The 14588-nt window shown below is 40.6% G+C and overlaps 1 protein-coding gene across 1 annotated transcript in view; it reads left to right on the forward strand.

The window, feature by feature from the left end:
* The first annotated feature begins 12400 nt into the window (after nt 1-12400).
* The window catches only part of EML5 (EMAP like 5), a 110667-nt gene continuing 108479 nt past the window's right edge, over nt 12401-14588 (forward strand). Inside the window, 1 exon segment of the mRNA XM_040559871.1 lies at nt 12401-12697. Within this exon segment, the coding sequence (XP_040415805.1) occupies nt 12501-12697 (197 nt within the window). The 5' untranslated portion in view covers nt 12401-12500.

Below are 14588 nucleotides of genomic sequence, written 5' to 3' on the forward strand. Positions count from 1 at the left end.
GATTTCCAGGAATGCGGCTTTAGCCTTGGGTTCAGTCGTTGACCTATTTTCACTGTGTTTTATTTTGTGGTGTTCCAGTGCCTGAGCGCAAAGCTCCTCACAGGCCGCTGGAGAAGCCGCCGAAGTTAAGTCAGTACCGAAGAGGCTCTCACTGTGTAAATCAGTAAAACTCCTATGAACTTAACCTGGGCTTAAAGCTGATTTTTACTGAAGCCAGAGGTAAATTTCATATTGCCTTCAAAGAAAGAAGGAACAGGCTCATTATTGATGGCTGAAAGCGGAGTTAAATCTGTTGTGCTGAGATCAGCAGACTTCGAATAATCCCAGTATTCTAAATTGTGTCCTACTGCTTGCTGCTATAGTTTCCAAAATGTAAACTATTAAGATCCATTTGGAATTGGAATATATGCCTAAACAAGAAGAATACAGTTCCTTAATCCTCATTTGAGTAAAATGTCCTATAGAGCTATGGGAGTCTTGCCTGAAAAGAGCACAGACTGCTGTGAATAAGTCGTGCAGACTCCATTGGTTACTTTACTTCATTAGTTTTTGCAAAGGTAAAATAAGACAGATCTTTAGAAGAGAAAAAAGCTGGAATACAGCTTGTACTTTGTATTGTAAGATTCTGATTGCAACCATCAGCCCAAGGAAGAAAAAATCTCTAGGGATGCTTGGAGAAACAATTAAAAAAATGAACTTTTGACATTAAAATCTCTGATGGACAAAAACTAATATGATAGCCAAAATCATGTCATTGGTCATTTAACACATTGTTCTGATTTTATCTCACCTAAACTATCAGTTTGTCCAAGATTTAAGCTGCTTGAAATGGATATTTAGGCTAGTAGGATCAATGTGTGGTGGAAAGATGCAGAAATAGAAGTGCCAGTCCAGCACTATTGTTTGTTCTAATATGGGAATGAATGACTTGAACTGAAGAAGCAGCTAAGGACAGCTGGCTTTTGGTTGTCCGATGGAAAGTGCACTGGGAAACAGTGTTCTGAGTAAAGTCTTTTCTGGGACCCATGACATTCCCAGTGAAAAGTGGAAAGGAAGCAGCACAACAGTGTCTGTCCCTTCTCTATTTTTAAGTTGTTGTGGGAGACAGTATGTGCTGCATTCCCATAAAATATGTAGGAGACTTGCACAAGGACTCTCACGCTATACCTCGGGTCACTCAGGAGGATGAGCAGTATTTCTTCTTCTTGTCAGACCATCTGCTGTGGTACTGCTATGCAGTTGTAGTACTGTGGCTGAGTGACTAGTGGGGCCTAAGGATCCAATTTTGCTATAAATTCTTTTAAAGTGGCAAATCCTTCAGCATGTATTTTGTGGTTAGACATAGCGTGATGTGCTGTTCAGAGAGATTGTGAATATTGGCCAGAGATGACATAGAATAAATGTTGTCCTCCATAAAGCTTAGAGAATATCAGCTCTGAGCTGTGGCACTGCTTTATTCTTGAAAACAAAAGGAGCTATCTTTACGCTTGAGGGAGAACTCGAGTGGCTTTACTCATTGGGCTGGCTCCAGTGCTGGAATGTCTGACTGTGGAAAAAGGATGTCCTGATCCTGGAGAAACATTGCAAAGAAGACTCAATCCAATATTGACAGATTTCTGCATGAGCAGAGCACTTAGGCAAAATTACTCATTATTCAACTTGTCCTACATTTCAGGTAAGGCCAGTTCCCTGTGCAGTCTCTATCTGGGTGTCGGGTACCCAGTCCTACCCCCACTGCAGGCATAAAATAGCATTCTGTCTGTCACAACCTGCTGATGCTACTAGCTGAGGCCAAATGTCCCAACATGCTGTCCCAACACTAGTCCTTTGTGCATACATCTTTCTATGCATGAAGTGAGCCACTGGTGACTTCAAAGTTAGTAATTTAAGCTGTATATGCTAGATCTGAAAAGAATACAACTAATGGGGCAGCAAGTAGGTGTCCCTGTGTCCCCTGTATGTAGCCATGCTATGCAACTGGCCTACAAATAAGATTACCCTGCCATCAAATTGTATTCTTCCTTGGGCTGACAGAAGCCTGGAGAGCGTGCTTTGCTTCTCAGGAGTTTTCTCACACAGGCTACAGTGCATGAAATAACTCTCAGTCACAAACAAATGGATTGCAGTTGTTGTTGTAAAGTACATGCTCACGGCTTGGGAGATTGAACGTTTGGACCTCCTTTACAAAGCTTTAATATGGTGTATTTCAGTCTCTGGCATTAATATCTACAGGGCATTAAGGAGCAGTTTTCAGGTCTGGAGCATTTCCTTTGTGATGCCATTTATTCAAATATGTTCCTGCCATCCCATTTGAGAGCGGGAAGTGTTATCACAAGATAGCTGTCCAGTGGCTTTATGGAAAATTAGTGTTTGGCTTCAGTAAAATTAGTAGTGCTTAAATCTCTGTGTTATACTTCAGGAATGATCACTTTTAGCAGACCCGTGCATAGCGTGTGGGAAAAATACTTTTGTATGTGTGTGGAAGCTGCTTAGTTTCCTTCCCCTAGCTAAGGGTTAATACATAGCTTTGGTAGCTTGCTAGAGCTATCTGCTGCTTTTACAGCCTCTCCCCCAAATTGAGGAAAATTTGTCCTGTGGAAACTTGGACAAAATAAGTTTGGGGAATTATATTTCAGATATACTTGATTTGTGGGAGAAAAATTACAAATGTCCTGTTTAACATTGATAGAAAAAAACTGATAATTCAGCAACATCAATAGAGAGATTGTGTAGGTGCAAGATGGATTTCACCATTTGAAAAGTTACAAGTCGTGCTTATGTGTGACGTTAAGAAAGGTGGAAGTTGCTTGGACTGAGCGGCATATAGGCCTGTCTGCAGTTGTTTTTCTAAAGTTTTGTAGTCTACTGCTGTTACTTTTAGTAGGAGTGTGTAAGGTGGTCCTAATACTCTAATATCCTCCAGCTGTACTGAACCACTTCACTGTCATTGTGTTGATGCTGTCTCGGGACAATGACAGGTATGTGATAAAACTATAGAAATCACCAAGGTTTATTAAAAAGTCATGTCGTTGCCTTGTGTAACTACGTGGCTTTGTTGGACTGGAAGTGACCTGACCTCGGCTAGTACATTTTGAGAGACTGTTCTCATCTTCTGTGAAAGGACAGGAAATTCAGCAGTGACGCTTTATTTATAGCTTATCGAGGTGATATTATTGTCTTGTAATATTGTTGCCATGTTTTATTTGCAAGGTTTATTTGAACCTTGCCTTCACTTATTTGAACCATGTCAAAGAACAGAAAGTTCAGGAATCAGAGGTAAGGGACAGTTTAATTCCCCTTCTATCTATGGGTTATTTTTCACTTGAAAACTGGATGTCCCTGAAACAGGCTACAATAAGAAGTATTATTATAATAATTTCAAAATGAAAATATTTGGAATCTCTACTAAATATCAGGAATCTGTTATTATTCATCTTTATTCATAAAACACATGAACTTTTATAATTGCTTTTTAGAAAACTTATTTTTTTTGACCTATATATTTTGTGTACTGGATTTCAGTTATGTTTCAATTTATTGTTCAATTACTTGTCAAAATTAAATGTCGCTTGGAGGTTCAAATGTGCTTCCTGTTTTCACCTTTTTATTTTAATACATTTTTTTTTGTTCCTACGAACTGCTGCGCTTTAAACTGATACTGAAAACCGGCTCTGAAAGGATAGATGAATTTAATGTTTTTCTCATTTATATGCTCCTACAGAATAAACTATTGGTATGCCTAAAATGCTTTGTATTTTGCCAATGTTCTTATGACTGTTCTGCATACGTCTCTTAACATTCTAAACTGTGAATAAGAGGTCCATGAAGTAGCCTCTTAGAAAGTGCATATGGAAGAGTAGGACAGGGCCCACCGATAGCTAAGATCCATTTCATTTTAAAAACATAGAAGCTATGGGATGACTTTGCCTTTTTAAGTCTCTCATGGGGGTCTTCTGTGCACCAATCAGTCCTACTTGTTTCTTGAACTAGGAATGCTAACTCTCAGGTCTTGTATCTCATCATGAATTCATATTCTTATGATAAAAGCATGAAAAATGTTGTTTCCAAAATTCTGTTGGTTTCTCATGAAACTCTGTGGTGAAGCATCCTGTATCCCTCAGACAGTAGCTAAGTCATACAGGTGCAGTCTTTGGCTTCTGACAGTTACTCATCTCTCTCCAGATGTAAGAGTATAGAAGAAATATGTAATTGGCAGCTCAGTACAATTAACAAGGGTTTGAGAAGGAACATGGATGCTACCACACATCTCCCTGCAGACTGCCTCAGCTAGGAACAACAGTCTGACTTGCCTTCAAGTAAGAGTTGGCATCACGAAAGAATACATGCGAAAAGGGTTCATTCTAATGATTCGGATACATTGGGTATTGGGAGAATTGAGAGCAACAGGATGTAGAGCAAGTTTTGGCTTTTGTGCTTTGAGTGAACCCGAACAGGATTATAGATGAGGCCTGCTTTATGGGGAGGTACGTACTTGTGGCAGAAGAGCAGAAAGAGGAAGTTCCTTCTTCAAGTGCTGTTTTCAGCAAGGACTTTGCCACCTGAATTTGAGTTCATATAATCTTTGTGTGTAGAACCCGTGTGTTACTGATTCTAGGAAGTGACGAGAGGTCATGCAAATGAAGTTATGTGAAGAGCAGAGTTCTGTGATGAGGCTCAGATTCAGCATCAGGGGAAGTAATTTGCAGTAGCAGTGAGAGGTTCCGTTCTGTGACCAGCCAATGCAACAATATCCATCAACAGCAGCTCTTGCTGTCATCAGTAAGAATACTGCTGCTTCCTGCTGATCATACGTGATATCATAACCATGGTTACCATGGTCTAGCAGAATAGAAATCATCCAGCAGCTGATAACAGAATTTAGGTGGCAGCACTGTTCAGGTCCCAAGCCATTAACCTTCACATGACCTTAGATCTACTCTGTTCTACTTATGCGTGGACTGAATACAATCTCTGTGATCAAATCTGCACCGCCGTTAGTGTACAGCAGGAACAGGATGCTTTTCAAGTGAGACAGTTACCTTTCTTTTTATCTTTAGCATTTCATATGAGGCTCTATTTCTCGTTTGATGCAGACACTCTGTATGCTCTGCTGAATATAGATTGTTGTACACCGTACTAGCAGGAATCAATGCAGCTATAAAAAAGAAAAAAAAAAAAAAAAAGAAAAAGTAGCATATGAAAAAGGCTGCTATGCCATTTACATTTAAACATAGGTTGCAAAATTTGCAAAGGATCCTCTGATGATGGGATGCTCAGCTTAAAAATTACTGGGCTTGACTCTTTTTTTTCTTTCTTTTCAGGTTTAAAACATGTGAGCACCTAGGGTACAATCCTATTTGCAGTGAATCCTGAAGATCAAAGTAGGAGCCCTTGGAATAATGAGTTAATAGTCTTATCTGAGAAGCTTGATGTAAATGGGTTTGCTCATATAGATACATGTACATATGTATATATAGAAGGTAGTACTTGGTCTGCTGTATTAACCACAGCACCATTCCAGCAGCAGCATTTGTTAAATACTTGTTCGTTCCTACAAAAAATGATGTATGTACCCTATAAATCCAATTTCTTCCTTTTAGGAGTGTTAGTCTTTTTTGTTATCTATTTATTTATCCTTTTTAGAGGAAAATGTGGCAAAAATGTGGGTACTTTATATAGCGGCTTGTGCACAGTAAGTTACAGTAAAAAGTTATAGCATGTAGCAGTCTCTCTCCTATATTTTCTTTTACAATTAGAATCACTTTAAAATGAAGTATTCTCTGTCCTTAAAGTAGGCTTACTTTTCAGTCAGTAGGCTGGCTTAGTGTGGTCTGACTGCAGGGAACCAACCTGCAGGACTTAGTATCTGAATCACAGCATGGTTTAAGTTAGAATGGATCTTTGGGAGCTGTCTAGTTCAGCCTCCTGCTCAAAACAGGCTTAACCTCACAGTTGCATGAGGTTGCCCAGGGCCTTGTCCAGCTGAGATGAGAGAAGCTCTGAGGATGGGGAATTCACAGCCTCTTTGGCCACCTGTTCCAGTCTTTAACCAGTCTGTTCAAGTGCTTAGTCAAATCTGATAGTGTGGAGTCGTACAATGAAATGAATTAGTTCAGGGTTTGCATTCCAGTACTAGATTAATAGTGCTATGCTATTTTATAAGTTTCTCAGCTTTATGAAAGTTAACACTGTTATTTTCTAATGGTTAAATATTTCACTTCCTTCACTTCTTTTGAATATTTATATGCTCTGTGGTAAATTGTGTCATATTTGATAAACCTTAATTATTGTATGTTAATTTTGTAGTGATTTAAAGCAAAGCTCTTTCATGATTCCCTTTGAAAGCTAAAGCTAAGCATTTTGAGAGCTTTTGCAAAATAGGCATTATTTTTTCAAAACCTTGTCAACTACTGTGTAAAAAGAAGTCATTTTGGCCTGACAATTTTTAACCTAATACTTTGCATCAGCCAGCTGAAATATTGATCCTTCCCTCAGACAAGATATTAAGCACATGCTTTGGGGTTGATCACCTTACTCCATCCTAAGTGTAAAGAAATAAACTGAAAAGGGGTAGAAAAATTAGTGCTGCATGCAAGCAAGGTTTTTCTTCCCATTGTTTTAGATCATATAAGATGCAGCCAGAGATGGCTGTCACATAACTAGAATTTAAAATGAAATGCATTCTATATTTAGTTAAGTCAACAGTTGAAATCAATTCATGTTGAGAGTTCAGAAACAGATTTCCATCAGAAGCCTATTGATAGAAAACACATTGGGATTTAGTCAGCCTCTCTTTATGCACTTAATTTAAGCCTGTTTAGGTTGTCATCTGTTATTATCAAGTGCTGGTGCCTGATACAAGTTCTTCAAATCACCTGGATGAATTGCTTCAGTACGCATATGATTGTGCATAAAATGCAAGCTGAAAAAAGCTATTTAAATCCAAATGTGTGTGGTGTGTAGAGCCGTATTGAGAAAACACAATGTCATCGCTGAAAAAAAAAGAGTGCTCCACTGAGTGGCTTCAGAATGCATTCTGGCATCAGATTTTTCGCAGTCTGAAACATAGTACTTTCTTAATTGTTTATAGACTAAAAAGGAATTTTTGGGGTGAACTGTTCCCATGTGCTAACATAGATTTGGGGGGCAATTTTTAAAGTTTGTGATAGATATTTTAAGAAAGAATACAAGTGATGATGCCTAACTTCTGAGGCTAATATTAAACATCGTTTCACTAAACAACTTAAAATCTGTAAATAAATTTAGCGGTTCTTTTGCATTTATGTGGGAAAAAAACACATATTGTGATGGAAACTCTTAGGCTGAGATTGCTGCCATTTAAATCATGGTAGAAACCCTTCTTTCTGTCTTTCTTTCAGAAGAGAGGGGATTTCATCTTTGGATTACGGGAGAGGCCCTAAAACAAGATCTCGTACTAATGTTAAGGCTAAGGGAGCTGGCACAGTTTTCAACAGTCATGTTTCTTCTGCAGTTTCAGATGGTATTGTTTACTGATTGTTACTTGTATTTGCGTCACTTCCTGTCCTAAACAGATTTATTTCTGCTGCAGAATGTCCAGAAGTTGTTGTTGCCTTCTATCCTAATGACGGATGAATTTAATTTCAATGATGCTTGTATCTTGCCTCTCCCTTTAGCTGCCCTGTCTTAGGAAACTATTATGTGAGGTCATTTCTAAATCAAATTTCCGTGAATAAATGTAATGCAACCCTGGTTGCTGTCTGTGTAGTGATAATTACATGCTCATTGTCTTTTCAATAGAGTGTCTATTTCTTCCAGTGCCTGGAATGGAAGTCTACTAAACGAACACAGTTCCTATGGTTATCAAAATGCAATTTACCTTTGCAGAAACAAGAAAAATTAATGTCTGTAATATCTACTTTCATACACATGCAACTGTTCTCTTTTCATTCCAGCCATTGTATCTGTTTTATCAGTCAGTACCAAACGAAAACACATACATTCAGAGTTACCAACTTTATAATAGAACTTGCCTTGAAAATGGCTACAATGGTGGATAATGCTTCAATATAGGACATGGTTTTAAAAAGCAACTGGATTTTTCTCTTCGGAGCAGGTCACCTAAAACATTTTGAAATTGACAGAATTCTTAGAGGCACAGTATTACATACTCAGGACTTGTTGCTCTTTAGTTTACCATTTTCCAGCACATTGTTGTAATGATATCTCCATCTGTGACTATTCCTTGTATTTGCTCCCAGCCTGTATTGCCTAGAATCTTCTGTGTTGAGGAAAGATGTGAAGAAATCAATCACTATTTTTCAGTGCCATTTTCTTATCCTTAATTGGTTGCTTTGCTTCATGATGTTGCAGTAGACCTACTGATCATTTTCAAGGCTTTCTGCTTCTATATATATATATATATATATATATATATATATAGGTATATATATTTTATGTCTTGTTAATTTAGTAATATAGCTTAATCGTTTAAAATTCCCTAACAACTTGCATCTTATGTATTGGCTGATATGGTATACATTTTCTTGTTAAATTTTCCATTTTCTGAAGGAGAGTTAATTCAGTATTTTAAACTTCATCGTGCTGTCTTTTTTTTCTTGCCTTATTCACTTCTATCCAGTAGTAAACAGGCCTTAGTGATCCTTAGTTTATGCCTCAGTGCTATTAAGTGGTAGCAGGTAATTCTCATTGGAGTTCTTAAGGACTTTTTGTCTTAAACAGGTTCCTTAGTTTTGCAAAATCTTATTTTGTGTTCCCATAACAGACAGAGACCTTTTTATCCCCAAGGATGTTGAAATTAATGTTGTCACTGTTTCTCATCTGTCTCATATTTTATAATTACTACTTGAACCAGCTACTCTGTATTACTTAGGGCTTAACAGAGAATAATCCCTCATTTTGTGTACTCTGGAATTAGCTGTTGCAAGAGCATTTGTTTAAGAAATCACTTCTTTAAACCTTGTTCCATTTAGTGGAACGAGATACATTGTAAATATGTTTACACTATGCTAGGAAGTACATCTTTGTATAAATAGGTGTTGTGAGACATTGAAATACCGCTTATTAATTTTATTTGGCGAAGTGATGCACTTGTGTCACTGCATACATACAGCTGTATATACATTGTGTGTATATATTTATATGTCATTTTGCTGTTACTTAAAAAATGGAATGTGCTGTGATTTGTCCAACATCATAGGAAAGAGAACACCAGTCAGAGGAAGCTGCGACCAAACAGCTAGACACTTCATTTCGCTTACAAAATACCTTGATAGAAGCACGTAAAACGCCTTCTTTGCCCCAGAACTCGGTTGTTTCCCCCTCTGCCCGCTGGAAACTTCTGCCCCCGGCGGCGGGCCCGGCTCAGCACCGCGGACAGCGCCGCTCAGCACGGCGGACAGCACCGGGGGGACCGGGGCGAGATGGGCCGGCTGCTGGGTGCCAAAGGGGTTGGCCCTTCTGGAGGTGAGCTAGGCAGAGCACAGGGAGAGGAAGGACTCGGGAGGCTATGCTGCTTCTTATTCCTGTCGAAACCAGACGGTGAGTGTGTAAAATTGCACTCGCACCCCTTACGTGCAGGCATGAGGTTAGCAAACTATGACCAAGAATAGTTTGTTTCTGGGAATTTTCTCTCAGGCATTTCCTTATCTAAGAGGTGGTAGCCAACTCTGCAATAATCAGATGGAAATATTGGCTGTTTATGTGGTGTTTGACAGCAGCTGCTCCCATCTTCCTTGCATGGTGTAACCGTTTTTCCAACTTTGTTTTTAGGTTCTCCTCTCCTGTTCATTAAAGAAAATATGATCTGAAGCTGACAGTTAGTAGCCATTGCCATTACATATTAAAGTTTCTTCCTGACTGCTGTTTTCTCTTTTTGATTTCAGTCAGTAACAGTGCTTTGGAATGTGTGGCTGAAAACAGTCTTTTCACTTTCACTAAATAACCAGACATTCTCTTGCTCCAATTTGAGTCATGAATAAGACACAAAGATTAAAATGTTAGCTCCATTGAAGTTAATACCACACAATTAGTATTGATCTCAAGAGGTCTACAATTTCACTTCAATAAGCCAAAAAAAGTATATATTTATATAAAATAACAGAAAGTATAGAGACAATACTTACGTATTTTTGTCCATTCACATTTAAATATGCAATAAGCCAGCAGGAAGGAGAAAATTAATATATTCTTGATTCACAGCATGAAAAGACTCCCACTTGCAAATGCAGAAGTCAAATATACATCAGATGCCTTTGTCTGCTTATAATCAAACCAATTAACATTTAAAAGCTTGTAACAAGTTGTTTCAGTCACCATGTATGTTCTGTATTTTTTAAACTTACTTTCTCATCAGCTTCACCTTATGAATGAAGTAGTCTTGTGGTTGCAATTTCTTACTTTTTTTCCTCTCTATTTACTTGTAACCTTATAGAACTGCACGAAATCTTACTAGAAATTTGACTGAGTGTATATTGACATTCAAAATATGCTGTGGAATTTAAGGGGAAACAATGCAACAATTTTTTATTTTTTTTTAAAAAAGCCCGTATTCATTTATTTTTCATATTATTTTCAGAAAGAGACAAACCCTGGTTGTTATGGACTTTTTCTGTAACCACCTCTCCCGTCAAGAGAGCTGGGATAGCAACACAGAACAGCTGCACAGAGTTAACATCAGATTAGAAATAATAGTACATTTTTTACTTCTGAGAGGAGCTAGCTGGGAATTTTCCAGCCTGTTTCCCTGACTAGTCCCCCATCTTGGGGAATCCTGTGAAACTGGTGCTACCCAAGTTCCAAGGCGCTCTGGCTGGATAGGAGGCAAATAGAAGGGAAAAGGACTGCTTCTGTAGAAGTAACATTTGCTTTATCTGTTGGTGAATGCATATGGCTTTTTGTCTTGATTAGAAATAAAAGCCTTTTTCATTCTTTTTAAAAAAAATGTAAACTTTTCGTGGAAGGGGGAGTTTCCTTGGCTGTATATTTGAGTTGTTTCAGGTTTTGCATGAATCTCTCTGCAGACTTCTGTTATATATATTTTGTGTTGATTTCAGTGAACATGTGGGACTGAAAGCTGCATCTGATCCTGGTGTCATAATCCTCATTGTCAGTGCTCTTGGTGTTCTAGACTGAAAATATGTTAGTATAAAGCTAAGTGATTAAAATGCTTACATGCATATTTTTACATGTACTTTTAAACAATGAAAGGAATATAGATTTACTCAAAAAGATTAAAAAATTAAAAGATTAGAAAAACTGCTAATTAAACCAGAAATAAAGTAGCACAGAAAAATGTCTCCAACATGAAGTAACTAGTCAGAAAGTTTTGTGGAAGAAATGTCAATATGACTAATGAAATAATACAAGAGGAATAGAAGTAAAAGAAATGGAGATTTAGAAATAAATCCCAACAACCTACAAACACCTGGGAAGTCAAATCTATGTTGAAAGTAACAGGAAAATGATTGTGTTTATTTTCCATTGTCAAACGAGGCTGGTTATCTGGGAATTTTTAGAACTGGTATCCAACTTTAGAGTGCAAAATTTTGTGTATGCTCATGTAATGCACATTTAGGTAGCTAGCTAAGTACTCTACAGATTGACAAAGCTGTGAGGGAGCATGTTCTCCTGATCAACATTTTGGACGTGGTGAGGAGGTTCTCCTGCACGACTGCCTGCTGCAACATCAAGAAGTTGCTCCCATTTATAAAATTGGGAAATGGCAACTTTCCCATGTAAAAAATGGCAACTTTCATGTGGTTTTGAGAGCCAAGACTGAAAAGTTGGGTGCTCTTCATTCACAGATGGGTAAATTAAGACATGGAAGGGGATGTGATTCTGTGTTTTGCATGAGGCAGGCAGCAGGGTTAAGGGGTTAAACATTCACCCTTAAATATTACGGTTGACCTTTTCTTCGTATTCAGCCAGAGTGCTGGGTGAATGGTGGGAATGTGATGAGGTAGCTGTGGTAGCCTGAGGGGCACCAAGTCAGGAAGGAAAAAAAAAAAAGGAAAAAATATAAAAAAAAGCTCAGAAAAAAAAATGAAAATTAAGAAAACTGTAAATAAAAAGTTCAGGATAGATAAGAAAAGAACCAAGAAGGTGCGATGGTGAAGCGCCTCCTCTCCTCCCCCTGCCCGGCAGCCGTTCAGCCCCTCCTCAGGCCGCCATCTCCTCAGGCACTGCCCCCTCTCCTCCCTTCCCCTCCCCTCCCCGCTCTCCCGCTTGGCGGCGCTGTCCCCGCGCAGGCGCACTGCGAGGCCGGGGCCCGGCGGGGGGGGGCCGGCTCGCGCGGCGCCCCGTGGGCGCGTGCCGCGCTGCAGCCATGTCAGGCGGCGGCAGGCGGCGGGGCGGGCTCGGGCGGCGGCGGCGCCCTCTGTGAGGCGGCGGCTGCGGACGAGCGGCGGCGGCGGGCCTCCATGTCGGCCGCCAGGGATTAAGGCAGGGACGGCCGAGGCGAGCCGAGCCCGGGGGGGCGCCGGGGCGTGCCCGGCGGGGCCATGGCTGACCGCAGCGCGCCCGGCTGCCACCTGCGGCTGGAGTGGGTCTACGGTTACCGGGGCCACCAGTGCCGCAACAACCTGTACTACACGGCGGCCAAGGAGATCGTCTACTTCGTGGCGGGGGTCGGAGTCGTCTACAGCCCCCGCGAGCACCGGCAGAAATTCTACCTGGGGCACCAGGACGACATCATCAGGTACCGCCCGGCGCCCGGCCGAGGCTCCCGGGGCGGCGGGAGGGGGACCGGGGGGGCGAGGAGGAGGAGGAAGGAGATGGTGAGGGGGAGACCTGCAGGTGGGCAGGGGAGGGCGGCGGGACCGGCCGTGCGAGGCAGAGGGACCGGCTGCCGAAGTTGGTTTACTAAAGGGCGTGAAAACGACAACGAAATAAAGCCGAGAAAAGCCCCACAGGGTTTCTTACTGTGGGTCCCGGAGCGTGTCGTGGCCCCGGGGGTGCCGTGGGGTCGGCGAGGACTGCCGAGGAGCGTGAAGGGCAGATGTGAGACTGAGTCATCCGGCCGCTCCCCCCGGTAGGTGTCATTGCGGGTGGATCGCCAGTTCGGGTCTCCTCTGCTTGCCCTGTGCGGGCGAGAGTTAGAAGCAGCCGATTTTGTCAGTAGTGTGCAGCACAGAATTTGTTTTATTTCGATACTCAGTGCTCCGAGCCGTGCCTTCTCTGTGTGTCACTCGTAAGTAACAGGTATGGCGTGCAGAGAGCAGAGCAGATGCCGCGTCTTTCATTCAGTGATTTGTACACACCAGAAATTGGCCATAACAGCCACTTTTTTCTTGGTTTATACCCTCACGAAGGACTTTCAGTACTTTTGAAGTATGGCTGTGAATGTCCCCTACAGGGCTGTCTAGCCTATAGTGCATTTCTTCTCGGTGCTGAAAATGAGAAGAAAAAACTGGGAAGACTGCACAATTACAGACAGCTCTACTTGAGGTGTTGGGTGTTGAATCAGAAGTTTGAATCACTGCTATTTGCATCTTTTAATGCTTCAACGTTCTCCTCTTAATCCAGGAAAATGTATTTCTTAAGCACTGTTAGCCATCTGTAGGTGTGGGAAATCCAGAGGCACGACTTCCATCGTGCTAAGGGAGCAGCAGCTATAATCTAAGATCCGAGGTTGCCGTGGTGTAATTTTTTTAATTCTGTGTCTCCACGACGCCTCTGGGTAACCCTGTTTGTTTCAGCAGGACTTGCTATGAGACTGGTGTGGTTTCAGCCCCAAGGAGGGACTGGTATCCTCTGGTAACAGTTTTTCCCTCCCTTCTTGCCTCCCACTCTCTGCGTTTTGATACAGCGTGCCATATCTGGCCAAAAATGTGACCGAGCTCATTACTCAGATTAGTACTAAAACTAAGAAAATCTGTCAAGAGACAGAAAATCAGAGAGAATGTTACGATGGCCTTATCTGATGCTTTTAGGGGATGTACTTTGGTTTGTATGGAATCCAGCATGCTGGAGTTTCTCCTGCTTTGACTTGTACTGAGGCTGAAAAATAATTGTAAATATGTTAAAGCATTTCAGTTTTATGCGGTTAGAATTGCACACTTCTTAAATACAAAAGCTCTGCAGAAATGTGTGTATGTATGCTTAAAGAAGAATACTCAGTTTAAAAGCTGCGTGGCTAATTCTGATAGTAAGATCAGCCTTGCAGTCAGTGATCTGTGTTTCACTTGACTTTATCTAAAAGCAACATTGTACCACTTAAATGTCAACATCGCATAATTCTCTTGGTTAAACTTGGGTACTAAAACATGTTAGTTCTCAATTTTTAAAACAATTGTTGCAGAAAAGTATTGCTTTTTTTAAATACCAGAAAATGGATACAAAAGTGGGATTATATAATACAACAATCAACATTACTTAAATTCAATTATCATAGCACAAAAAAATTAATGTGTTGTGTTTTAATGCGCTCAGCAGGTACTGTCCTAATGCTGAGACATTTGTGATGTTTTAGCAAAAGCAACTGGAGGTTTGGTAGTCTTTTTGCGAGTGTAGAATCTCACTTGTGAAAGCAGGTCTGCTGTCTGAAAAACTTGGGTATTTAGAGAATCAAACTTCATTGAGCATAGCTC

Source organism: Cygnus olor, chromosome 5, assembly GCF_009769625.2.
Source record: "Cygnus olor isolate bCygOlo1 chromosome 5, bCygOlo1.pri.v2, whole genome shotgun sequence".
Lineage (NCBI taxonomy): Eukaryota > Metazoa > Chordata > Aves > Anseriformes > Anatidae > Cygnus > Cygnus olor.